At 38.9% G+C, this 13,957-nt stretch overlaps 1 protein-coding gene across 1 annotated transcript in view; it reads left to right on the top strand.

Annotated features, from left to right (window-relative positions):
• The window catches only part of LOC143283547 (uncharacterized), a 150,337-nt gene that overhangs the window by 88,562 nt on the left and 47,818 nt on the right, over positions 1-13,957 (top strand). Inside the window, exons 10-14 of the mRNA XM_076589791.1 lie at positions 2,577-2,605; positions 3,162-3,238; positions 8,624-8,768; positions 9,050-9,217; positions 12,551-12,689. Of these exons, the coding sequence (XP_076445906.1) occupies positions 2,577-2,605; positions 3,162-3,238; positions 8,624-8,768; positions 9,050-9,217; positions 12,551-12,689 (558 nt within the window). The remainder of the gene's footprint in view (positions 1-2,576; positions 2,606-3,161; positions 3,239-8,623; positions 8,769-9,049; positions 9,218-12,550; positions 12,690-13,957) is intronic.

Raw genomic sequence — 13,957 nt, 5'->3', positions numbered from 1 at the left:
CAAGGGTCTCCGCTTTCTCCTGTCCTCTACAACGTCTACACAAAAGGCCTTGCAGACTTAAACAACAATGGAGTAGCTCGGGTGCTTACTCTTGCGGATGTTGGCCTGGTCTTCAAAACTTCGAAAGATGCTGAAGAAAGAACTAAAGCAGTCCAGAAACAGCTGAACAATATCGCTTAATGGTGCAAGGACACAGGATCTTCCATCAATCCAGCGAAAGCCCAAACGTTGCTGTGTTAACAACAGAACCGTGAGCAGATCACCACCACATGTGTCATTCGACGGAATTCAGATTGAGAAAACAGAATGCCTATGCTACCTAGGAATACAGTTTAACAGGATGCTGACCTTCAGAAAACATGGAAAATACTGTTCTCAAAAGGGTCTTTCAGTCTTAAAAGAAATGGCAACCAAAGGTATCGAACAGCACCACCTCTTCCTGCTATATCAATCACTCGTTCTCGGTGTGATCGACTATGGACTTGGGCTAGCAACACCGTCTCATAGCAGCCTCCTAAAATTAGAAAGAGTTCAAAATGAAGCTATGAGGCTGATCCTTGGAACAACAAAAGACACGCCTATGGAAACCATGCGATACCTGCTTGACCTTCCTTCAGTGCAGGCCAGAAACAAGTTAGAACAGGTTAAGACCTACTTCAGAGCATTAGAAAACCCTCAAAACCCACTGCATGATGCAGTCAAGGAACCAAAAGGCGGCTGTCTAGGACGAGGAAGATCATGGATGGGGCAAGCAGAAGACACAATCCAGCTAGTATGCCGACTGCAAGACCTGAAAGAAACAAAAGAATGGGAGGAAAACCCCAAAAACCTCAGTCATCTATTCAACACAGCCATTTCAACCACTCGAGGAAGACATTGTTGGGAATGGCCAGAGGGCAAAACTGACACAGAAGTGAAGCTACTTGTAGAAGAAAACAATAAAGAAGAGGACATCCTATACACAGATGGCTCAGTCACCAAAGGCCAGTCTGGTTGGGGATTCACTTCGAAACAAAATGGAAAAACAATTGGGGAAGAGAATGCTGCCTACAAAGTCACAACCTCCAGCCTAACAATGGAAGTTGAAGCTGTGTCTCATGCTCTCCTGTGGCTGTCATCCATCCATATGCATGGAAACCAACATGCCATGATTCTAACGGACTCAATGAACCTCATACAGAAAATTGAAAGTGGAATGGGAAGCCATGAGGCAATGCGCAACTTTCAGATTAAAAAACTTACATGGTCATACTGTCCGGGACATGCAGGTGTTAAAGGAAATGAGTGAGCTGACAGACTTGCTGGTAACGCAACAACAATGAGCGGCCTACATCTAGGAAAATCAAAACTCCTCAGAAAAGTCAAAGAATACCAAAAAGAACAGGTACAAGGCCATCACACCATCAATTGCCTCAAAGAAATAAAGGCAGAGAGAGGGAGCGGCCGTAAGTGTAGCATGAAAGGTAGAGCTTGATGCTTTGCAAATCAAACAAATATTGGCATCATTTCCAAACCAACATTTCACAGATTTCTTCAAAATGGAACAGAGTCTCCGTGGGCTTTTCCAAATATAATAGACAGCAACATGCTAGACACCATGTTCCTGGCATCAGAGATCTTTTCCCACCCCTTTTGCAGCCAATCAGTGGCAGCCTCTGTGCGTGTGTTTATGTGTGTGTTTGTGTGCGTGTGTACGTGTACATGCGCAAGTGTGTAAGTGTACACATGTGTCTGGAGAGATATGTGCACGTGCGTGCGTATGAAAGTGTGTGTGTGTGTGTGTAGAGGATGAGGTATGTGTGAATATGCATGTCTGTACTGTGGGAGCAACAGAATATTGGAACATGCAGGTGTGCATATATATATATATATATATATATATATATATATATATATATATATTTGTGTATTATGTGTGTGGGGTTGGGGGTGGTGGAAATGTGCGTATATGTGTGTGCTTGTACATGTAAGTTTGTGTTTTTTTTCTCAAGGCCTGACTAAGCGTGTTGGGTTGTGCTGCTGGTCAGGCATCTGCTTGGCAGATGTGGTGTAGCGTATATGGATTTGTCCGAACGCAGTGACGCCTCCTTGAGCTACTGATACTGATACTGATAGAAAAGAGGAAATTTCTAGCACAGAATTTCCAGAAGGTGGGGATATTATCTATACTTAAAGAGCTCCTGGCATCCGCACAGGGGATTGCTTATATTTGATAAATGCTTTGCTAAAGTAGGCAATGTATATATATACATATATATATATACATACATATATATATATATATATGTATATTCATACATCATCATATACAGATCATACTCACAATAAATCAAAAGATAAAGTACATTTGTTAAAAGATGCAATTTGATTTTCATCTGATCATCAGTATCCAGAACTCAAAGTAGTCATGACATCCGTTACATTTTATAAGAAATAATGGAAATAAAAAAGAAGAAGAGGAGGAAATGGTATAACAATTACACGAAGGTTACAATCATTGAATTTGTTCTTTGCCTTTACACCTTTTCCCCCCCATAATTTGCTTTACCATAAAAAATGGTTTCTTCCAATTGCAGGTGTGATGAAAATTTCACAAGGCTACAAGGTCAGTTTAAATATATGTTTTCAAAGTATGAAAAGGTATTTGTTTACACAGGTTTGTGTATGCTTGTATGAAAAGTAGATAAAGAATTTTGCACACACAAGCTTTGAAAAGAAAGTTGGAATGGACACACCACTGTGCTGAAAAAAAGCACAAAAAAAGCCATTTTATCATATGAATACTGTCAGTGGAAATATTTTGAAAATAAGCCTATGTTAATTTGCATCTTTGAAGTTATGTTAGTATCACTTCTTAATGACAGACGGGAGCATATTGTGTAATAAATGTGCGCTGTACAGTAATGAGATTAGAGTTATTTCTGCAGTTTATGCCCCAATATTTTATTATAGTTTTATGTCAGAATTTGAAACGTATGAGTTTATGTATATTTTCCCCCTTTTTTTTCTTTTGTTATCTATTATCTAATTTCAGAATGTCTTGACACAGGTAGATGAATAGTATTTCTAAACATTTTTTTTTAATTTTTTTTTTATAAACACCACATGCCAGTACAGTAAGACAGTGGCAGTAACCGGGTATGGATGATTGGTTGGTTCAGGGAGGCCTTTGGAGTGAGCTGCTGTCTGATGATGATGCCATGTCAACTGATGGACACGTCTTTGGCCTCAAGACCAGGTAACCAGTATCCATCAGAAAACAAATACAAATAACTAATTAACAATGGCAAACATTAGATATGAAAAGGTGTCGTTTTTTTATGTGGGGAGAAAAGAGGTTTTGGACCTACAAAAATGTGAACAGTTTACTGAGGCTGTTGTTGCCACATGTCCCCATCAGAAAAAAAACTGTCAGTTTGGCTTCATAACTTAACTAAAACTTTTGTCAGCGTGGGACTGAGTAAGCTTGTTAGTGTTTAACATTGACCAGTTTAGTGCCAGAAAATTTTGTATAAAAAAGTGATCTCCCAGTGTCACGCGTGCTGTGAGGGAGCGGTAGCGATGCATCGGAGATTTTGGGCACAGCAGCACGGGACAAACGGGGCATGAACAACATCAAGAACTTTTTTACAGATTTGAAAAGAAGTCGCTCTTCTACATCTTCAGAGAGTGATACGGACAGTGCACGATACCAAACACCAAAAAAAGCCCACATAGTAGAAAATATAGGAGAAGAAAATATGGATACGGCTGTTCAAGAAATGTTCAACGTAATTAATAAAAAGCTGGAAGAACTAGGCAAGAGTGAAGAAAGGCTGAATAAGGAGCTTGGGAACCTGGCAACAAAAGAAGACATGGAAACTATGAGAACAGAAGTGCAACAAATGTCACAGTCTTTTTTCGAGCAGATTCAGAAACTAGAGGGTAAAATCTTCGACGGTGAGACCAGAAATGACAAACTGCAGCAAGAAGTCAGTGCTTTAAAAAAAAAGAGAAAGAAACACTGCAAAATGAAATCAAAAGACAAGACAACCAGGTGCGGACTGTACAAAAAGAAAGCAACGACCTGCAACAATACTCCAGAAGATGGAATATTCGCATCTACCGAGTTCCGGAGGCACCCGAAGAGACAATGGATGACTGTATTAAAAAATGCGTTGACATTTTTAGCCAGAAAGTCCAGGTCCCGACCACAGAAGGCGATATCGAAGTTGCCCACCGGACCAGCCAGCGCAGCAGTTCCAAGCCCAGACCTGTCCTCGTGCGGTTCTTTAACCACAGAAAGAGGGACCTGATCCTTGCCAACCGCCGAAAACTGAAGAACAAGGGGATAGTGATTGGTGAAGATTTGACTGCCACCATTTACAAAACTTACCATGACACTAGTCAGCATTCTGCCTGTTCCAGCGCTTGGACATCCAGCAGTAAAGTGATGGCCAAACTTAAAAATGGCAAAGTGGTGAAACTGGACATGCATTCAAATGTTATCCAGGCATTTCGACGTGTGATGGCTGGACAGAGTGTCAGTGAGGAGAAGGGCTCTGGTAAATGATTCTAAAAATGGGGAACTATCAGTAAGTAGAGTTAACATGTTTTCATGTCTTTCTCCTTTTTTTTCTTTTTCTTCTTTTTGCTATGTATGAGTGTAAACTGTAATTTTTTCTGTATTTTTTGGTTTTACTTTTTCAGTTAGTGTTTGTGAACAGAAAACAATGTCTTGAACAGAAGGATTACCCCCCTCCCTCTCCCTCTTTCTCAAAGTTATATATGTAACTGAGATGCTTTATGCACACATGAATGCAGGTGACATGTTCTTGAATCATTGATCTGTGAATTGCTATGACACTTTCTGATAGTGAGAATCTTAAATGATTATGATGATGTTCATGATGACCAATATCATCTAAATTCTTATTTATTTTATTTATTTTTTGTTTGTTTGTTTTGTTTATTTTTGTTCAACAACTGGTGATACTTGCCTCAATATCTAGGTGGTTTTTTGTTGTTGTTTTTTTATGCCAGTGTTGGAGATAATGGTAGTTTTGGTGTATTAACAGTAATAGTACTAGCTATGTCTCTGTTTACCACATCACTGTTGCTAGGATACACTCTTATATTATTACACTAATATTCTTGAAAGTATGTATGATTTGACCTCTACGTCATTGCACGTGAGAAGATTAGCAATTTGAAAAGTGTTAAAATGTGTTTATTCCTTTCTTGGTCATTTGATCACAACAGGTACCAAAGAAAAAAAAAGGAGGAAAGAAGAGGAGGGGGAAAAAAAAGAAGAAAGTATGTGCACATGGGTAAAAGAGAAGAGGTGATGGGATAACTGACCACCCGGTGTGTGCGTGTGTGTGTGTGTATGCATATGTGTGTTTGTGTGTATGGGTACACGTGCGTATGCATGTTCATCACCGTATAATGTCATATAATACTGATACAAGTTGTGGTGTGTGGGTTTTTGTTTTGTTTGGTTTTTTGGGTTTTTTTTTTATTGTCAACAACAATATTGGTATTGTGGTATCTTTGTCCAGTAGCAATAATACAGCACTTGGGGTGCTACAATACTTTTGTTCATAATGTCATAACTAAGTAGAAGAATTCCTACATAGTTTTAAACTTGATGCCCTACATTGCAGTGTATAGAAGAATTTGTTTTTCTTTTTCTTTTTGTGTGTGTGTGTGTGTGTGTGTGTGTTTTCAGCAACATTACATGTGATTTTTTTTTCCCCAACTTGACACCCCCCTTCGCCTCACTCCTTCACCCAGAAATGAACCAAGACAACTATGATGATGAAAACACTAAGGTTTATGGTTTACTATTGATATATGAATATTGAAGTGAAAGTATTGTGTGTACCTGTGTATGTGTGTGTGTGCGCGTGTGTGTGATGTGTGAGTGTAGGACTATGAATGTGTGGGTGTGTGTGTGGGAGGGGGGGGAGGGGGGGTATCTGTGTTCATCACCCTCCAGCACCCATACTTTAATACATTTGTTCACAATACAACTGTGCAAGGAGATTATACTATTTTTATGGTTCAACTTTTGTATCAGTGTTGGACTTTAGTATCAGAGTTGGATCCATGGATCAGTGGAAAGGAGAAGAATTTACTTTCCAAAAGGTGTCTCTTTTACTAACATTACATGTGGACTATCTTTTTTACACTTGACAACCTCCCCTCACACTTTAAAACAATGGTGATGATGATGATGAAAGTATTGAAATATAAGGTTTATTACTGACATGGTTATTGGGGTGGATATGTTGTGCATACCTGTGCACATGCGTGTGTGAATGTGCGCATGTGGGTGGATGTGTGTGCGTGGGTATGTACATCACTTTCTAGTATGGTGAAAATAAGTAACAACAATATTAATCAGTGATAATAAATATTTTTTGTAATATTAGTATTTCTGTTGTAAAGGTAACATTAATGCAACACTTGTGGTGCTTTAGTAGTAGTAGTGGTAGGCCTCCTTCGGTCATGGCTGACCATGGATAGAGTATACCCGACCTAATGTCTAATTGGGCTGTCTGCTTGGACCAAGCAGCGTCGCCTGTGACTGTAGAGACTGATGCGAGAGAGACAGGTGGCATTGTATACATATACAGCCCTTTTGGACCTCTTTAGAAAAATTGTTTAATGAAAAATGTGAAAATGCCTATAACATTAAGATCTGTTGCAGTTTAGTACTGTTCGGCGTAGCACAGCATTTAAAAACATAATATATTTTATTTGCTGTTGTTGTTTTTTTGTTTTGTTTTGGTTTTTTTGTGTGGTTTTTGTTGGGGTTTTTTTTTGTTTGTTTGTTTGTTTGTTTGATAAATATCATTATCTGATGATTGATGTGATTGATTCAGGGGTAAACTGTCGTTGCTGACTCTAACAAAACTCATCCATTGACTTATACCCTATCTACTTTATCCTATTTTACTTATTATTATTAATGTCTTATAGTTTATTACAATAGTATATGGTTTGAAATTGTTGATGTTTTTGTTGTTGCATATTTGTCTACATGTAAAAGAAAAAAAAAAGTTGATTACAACAACAACAACAACAACAAAAGTGATCTCCCCTTGCCAGGGAATTTTGAGGACTTAGGGATAATACTTTTTGTTTTTTTTTAAATCTAGCACAAACACAATAGGAGATACATAATGGAGTGAATGTTTTTGCGAAAAAATTAATTTGGATTCTAAATCCAGGCTTTTCCCTCAAATATTTTGAATCTAGATAACTATTAAGGCATTTCAAAGTGAAGATAATAATTTTTATGCATTAAAAAAGTCTTTTCACCTCCACAGAATGACACCTAGAAAGAAAACAAGATACAGCTGGAAATAACATACTTATTGACTGATTTTACCTGTAAAATAAAATGGCTCACAACACATTTACCTAGTCATGTAAGTGAATAACTGTCCCAGTCTTGTAGGCACTATGGCAACACATGGGTTTGGTCAAGATAAAAAGTCAATAATGGTCTCAGAGAGTGAGCCATCAATTTTTTCTTACACCTAAGAGCAGCTCCCTTTACAAGAAAGAGTGCTTTAATGATATTCCATTGCTTCTGGTTGTAACTGATCCAATGAAGTGTCTGCTGTGCATCCGATTTGCCTCCTCTATAAATAAAATGGTCAAGTGATCAGTGACAAAAAAAAGTGTGAAAAGGAAATAACACATGATTCCCATCCATCAATCCTGAGATTCAAGAAAATCGTGGATTATTGGCTGTTTCCATTTCCAGCAGTTGATCCCTGTGAAAAGACAGTTGAGTGACAGGTAGTTGCCGTGCCCCCTAACCTGCCTTCTGTCTGGCCTTCAACCTGTTGTCTTACACCACTCCTCTATCTCTCCCCTTCTTCTCAGATTATATGAAAGTACCATGCCTTCACTGTCAGTCATGGTCACTTGCTCAGAAATGGTGTCTGATTGGATAGATGGACTGAAGAAAGAGTTGGATGTTGTCAGTTTCATCACTGTCATCATCATATTCCAGTTCAAACAGAACACAAGACATATCCATCTCTCATCATAATACATGGTTATCAGCACAGTTTGCAGAGTTGTGTAAATCCACTGACTGGGACCACTGTTATTACTTGACGAAGTGTCTGATGCCTTTTTGGCTTGAGAGGCAAACCCTCTTTACATGCACGCTCATGGTCCAATTAGCAAATCATTATTGAGAAAAAAGTAGTCTTCCACCTGATGAATGCTCACTTAATTGAATAGTATGTTTATAATCCAGACACATTAAACTAACCATTCAGAGTCTGAATATGTTCATTGTACCAAACTCTGATGAAGGAAAAATTTAGATACATGCGGGACATCAGTGGATGTCTTGTAGGCACTATTGCAACACTTTTTGTGGCAGGTCAGCTGACGTCTTATAGGCACTCAACTGGTTGAATCAGAAAAAGGCAACGGAACATCAAGATGATTGTGCATTGGTGCTGACTCTCCTGTGAAGAGTTGCTTCAGGTCACCTGATATTGATAGCTGTTGAACATGTACTGCTTTGAGGCAGCTCAGAGAATGATATCGGGAAGTTTGGGAATATTAATTACAGAGATATACCGCATTGAATTGTGTATCCCATGCGCAGATCCCAACGGCGGCATGTAGGGCGAGAGGCCTCAGAATTGACCAGAGCCAAGGCCTATCTGGAGAAACAAAGGCGTTCCCTGAAAAGACGTCAGTTGGCTCTGGCAACTGCCAGCCAGGAACTGGTGAAAGACATATCTCAGAAGGTACATCACTGTGTGCATGTGGACTGGGGATTGGGTGAAAGATTGGTATGATGCTGTTTGTGCGTATTTGTGTGTCTAGGTGGAAGAATGGTATATTATGTGAATATAATGAGTATGTAAGTTGTGTGTATTTGTCCTGCAAGTGCATTTCTCCAGCCCATTTCAAAGAATATCATCAGTATCTTTTATTTTCAAGCAAATACGCATGAGCAGTGAGATGGATGACAAAGGGGAAAAAAAGGAAATAGTTACAATACAAACTAATTTGTTACACACTGCAGGGTGAGAGCGAGCAAGGAGCCAGAATTTTGGGGGAGGTGGGGGCCAGCTTGGAGAATGAGCGGCAGCAGCTGGACACCATGGAGAAACATGTGCGGGCTGGACGTCGCCTGTTGCAGCAGAAAGAGCAGAAACTGCAGCAGCTGGAGAGTCACAGACATGCTCAGGAGGTCAGGACTCACCTACTGTCATAATACATATTTCAAAAATTACATAAAACAACACACTAACCAACAAAACAACAAAGTTATTATTTAAAAATCATATAGATTGCCCTTTCTCTGTCAAATAGATTTTCACTCTTCAGAACTTAGGCAATATTCAGAATGATGTGAGAAGATCGTTTTTTGAAGGTGAAGACACTAATATTCTCTTATTTGCAGAGGGTCTTACAGCTTTGTGATTGTTTTTTTTTCTCCACATTTTGATATTTTACTTTTCAGTTTGATTGATTGCCTGTATTAATGCCTGTATTTTGTTGATGGTTACAAACAAGCACACTTTGAGCATGCCTCCTATGTTGCATGACACAGTCTGGTTTGTATATTGATTTTTTTCATTAACTGAATATTTTTATATGCTCAGTGGCTTCTTCCAGTGTTTCTTTCCTACTTTTGTCTAATGGACTGTTGTTTTATCTTGGTATCTAATAGTCTCACCAGTTGCCACAATCTGATTACCAGGCTGAGGAATTTTCTGCTGATCCACGATTTTCTGTGGTAAAAATTTAATTATCCACTGAAAGTATATCCACTGAAGGTAAACCTTTTTCTGATAAAAAGTAACAACAGAACATAGAGAATCAGTTATTCTCATTTAGCGTGTATGGCATTTAGTGTATGGCAGCCTCCCCACACATTTTTAGAGGCTGCCAATTTGTTTTCACTGAAATGAGCGCCTGGTTTGACTGGCTTCATAATGTCTTTGTTTGTGAAGATAGTAGATCGAGGAGCTTCAGATGCTGGTTTCAGACCTGCCAACACTTCCTTTTTCAACAGAATTTATTTCTTTGCTCGCTTGCACTTGAGCCTGCTATCACACTTGCAAAAAAGAAAAAAAAAAGATTCCATTCTCTCCGAAAAAGAAATCAGGGAAAGTCTTTTTTTGCGATCAGTAATAGGCAACTTGCAACACCTCTTGAAAAGCCATAATTTCAAAAAATCTCTGCAAGTACAGTGTGGTTATTTTAGCAAAACTCAACATTTTCTGCAAACTGGTAAGAGTTAAGTGCTAAGCATTATTCTGACTTTTGTTGCCTTTTTGCCAAGCACTCTTTTGAACTGGAGGGAAATAATTCATTAAAATTCTAGCATGCAAACTACTGCTAGAAAGTATGCATGACCTTACATTTCAGATAGAAAAATGAACAGACTATCTGTTTGATAGTCTGAAATTTATTCAGTGCTCTGGTTAGCTATGAGTGAACTGTAAACATGAGATTTTTTTTCTTTTGCTGGCCCATCAAGTGCACCATTTCAGTGGCATCACTCTCGCTATACACAGCCACACCTAATTCATCTATCACCATGAAGCCACACACCAGAGGAGACCCAACACTGCTGCTGAGTCACTTCATTGGTGTTCTGTATTCAGCATACGCAAGACACCAACAACTGATCCCCCTGCTGAGAACAGTAATCGCTTAGTTGCGAAGCTACCCTGATTGAGCATTCCCTCCAGAGTGGAGACCACCACCAAGTCCCTCCAATGACAGTACCTGATGAATCTGCTTACACTGAAAACTTTGACAGGACTCACCCCTGGCATGGAAGTGGAGGCGGATTGAAACTGAGGTCACAATGAGAGCAGGGTGTGAAAGGCCACAGAATTTGGGACAATTTTTTTTTACTACATTCATGATGATGAATGAGGAGGAGGAGGATATTGAGGTGCATTTAAGGTTTGGGACTACATGACAAGGCTGTACTCAACGCTTCCTGTCATAATGATATCCTGGTGTTAACCAGGTCCGAGAGATACAGACACTTGCAGTGTTGGTCAGGAAATTGAGCAACACACCCAAAGACACATCCATGAAGTGGACGATACTCAACTGTGAGGTCCCAGCCTTCCCATTTAAGCCCATAGCAGTCACATCTGGTACCGTTCTGTTATAGGAGATATATTCCTTTTACTGATTGAAAAGGTTCACCCTTTGGCGTCCAGAATTATTTGTAAGTTCTGCAGAAAATTAGTACATACTAAAACAGAATGGGTTCAGCCTTTCACTTCTGACAGCAGATATATCCACGGTTTAGGGGTAAGTGCATAACCAGGTGCCCAGCCACTCATTTCCTCCCTTACAAATGGCGACTGCTTTGATTAGTGTTCAAAGCAATTTCTCAGTAAGATTTGGCTCAATTTTTATGTTTTTTTGGGGTTTTTTGTTTTGTTTTTATAAAGTGAAATGCTGTTGAGTGTATCAACATCGCTGCCAGAATGACAGTACAGACGAGGTATCTAGAATTTTGTTTGATTTTCCGCAGAATGTCAACAGTAGCAACTACGAAAACATGATAGAAAAGGAAAGTAATGTTTTTGATGAACTGAAGTGATTCTGGTTGTCCTGATGATGACTACATGCTACAACATACATCAACAGTAAGGGGTGGGGAGAAAAAAAACCCAATATTTTAGCTTGAAACCTTCATTTTGGATTTTCATCTAGGATGAAAGCTTCAAGCCGAAACATTGTTTACAGTGATTTTTTGTGTTGTGATATTGTGTGATAGTGTTTGTGGGTGTTTGGGTGAGAGGGTGTGTGTGTGGGTGTATGTGAGTGGTTATGTACAGTGTTTATGTTTAAAACAACATGATAGTGAAGGAAACAACATAAGTGCACTTGGTTGTTGTGTCTCATACATTTGCTAATATTTTAGCATGATTTCCATCCTTAGAATAAACAAACTTGAATTTTCTTCTCTTTTTTTCTTCTTTTTTTTTTTTCAAGATATTCTGTGTTGTTTCAAAAAATCTTAGCTATTTTCCCCTGATTGGGAGTTATCTCATCCTGTCAACATTTAAGACATGATAATTACATTCTCCATTCATTTTCCTTCTAGAAAACATATACTTTTACATACTTTTGAGCATAATTTTAATTTTTGTGATTTTTTTTTTTTTTTAGGTTGGTGATTATTTTGCAAAAATCACAAATAGTTCCGGAAGTGAAAGGGTTAAAGGTCTCATAGTCTATTACAGCCATGAGGGCAGTGAATTCATATCTACCGTGTCTAGGCCAAAATGGGGGATTGAACCCTGACCATTGAATCAGAGGTCCAGTGCCTTACTGAATCTGCCACAGCACCTCCTGTTATCAGTATTGACCTTCTTCATGCCACACCCCACCACATAACCTTACGTTTTCTTCAAACCACTTTCCTCATTCCTTTTATGTGTGTGTATGTGTGTGATGAAATAAGTGAAAGCTTACATTGCTGAAATCATCTTTCAGTGAATCGACAATAAACCATTGAGAAGAAGAAGTTGATTTCTGTCTTTAGTTACTGAGTGATGAGGAGTCCGAGTTTTCTCCCTTTGATCGTCGATACCAGCCTGCTGTGATTCCCAATCTGGACATCAGCGATGATGACAGCAGTGGCATCAGCAGCACAGATGTCAGCCTGGAAAACTACATCCATGGTTTGTCCTTCCTTCATTTTCCCCCTTCTCTTCTTTTCCTAACTGTGCTGTTTTATTGGAGGTGTTTATAGCCCAGTATGTAGGAAGTTTGTGCTATATAAGTACTGCATATTATTTTTGTTAAAGGAAATGTTTATGGTTCACTTTGTGTGCTCAGATTTCTTCACGCTCACTCTGAACAGTTCCTGTGTTTCATGGCATGAGGCAAAATTGAGGAGGGTCTAGTGGTCTTTTTTTCGTATTTCTCTTAGAATATGATTCACTCATATGAACACTGTTCGAAACTGTCAGTCACTTGTCATAAGCCAGAGTTGGCAAAACCATTCACTCTGAGCAACGTCAGATACTGCTAGCTGCTGTTAACTGAACACAACAAAAGACTTCAGAATGATGCTGTCTGGTTGAAAAGGCTCATTTGGATGAATCTGGTATAACTTGTAACAAAGAATCAAACCCATGGGTCTGAAATGTATGTTTTTGTGTGCAAAATAATCACCAATTACTTATCATCAGATCTGATAAGAGAAAGATTTTCCAAGCCATGTTGAGTGTGTGATAAATTTTGATTCATGCAGAGCAGTTCCATTGTGAACAGCCACTGTTAGATTTTCTATGTCAGTCACAAAATTTCTGCAGAAAGGAAACGACAGTCAAAAATGATAAAGAAGTCTGGCCACTTTGATCAGACAGCAAAACACTATGCGTGCCACAACGCAAAATTATAGATCTAGTTGACTGTGTTCAACCACATCTCATGTGACAGAAAAGAAGGGTTTGATGTGTGCATGTCTTAACCAACAACTGGCTGTGTCTGACCATGCTTATGTCCATACAAAATGCGCTTTCCATTAAATTTAAACTACATCTGTATGGCTTGACCACAAATTTATGTAAAAGAAAATAGTCTCAGAAACTGTTAGTGTGCAGTGCAGTTTTTTCCTAAATGGCGGCATACAGTTTTTGTCTTACCCTCTTGCATTCATACTGGAAGCAGCCAGGTGCTGTTTTGTGTGCTGCAAGATTTCATACTGAGAGTAAGATGGAGCATGTGACTTGTATTTTTCCATTAATGTTATCACTCAAGGAGGCTTAGAAATTATTGAGGGAACCTCTACTGTAGTCCTAGACCTGTTTACCTGTATGATCTTTGCTTGATATTTACTTGGAGTGTGCCAGTATGAAAACATAAATAACAGTGCAATTGGTGGTAAAAAAAGACAACATTGTTTCGGCTAGCTTGAGGATTCATTAGTGTGAGAATGTTCTGC

This window comes from Babylonia areolata, chromosome 6 (assembly GCF_041734735.1).
Source record: "Babylonia areolata isolate BAREFJ2019XMU chromosome 6, ASM4173473v1, whole genome shotgun sequence".
Taxonomy (NCBI): domain Eukaryota; kingdom Metazoa; phylum Mollusca; class Gastropoda; order Neogastropoda; family Buccinidae; genus Babylonia; species Babylonia areolata.
This window is presented reverse-complemented; position numbering and strand designations above follow the sequence as displayed.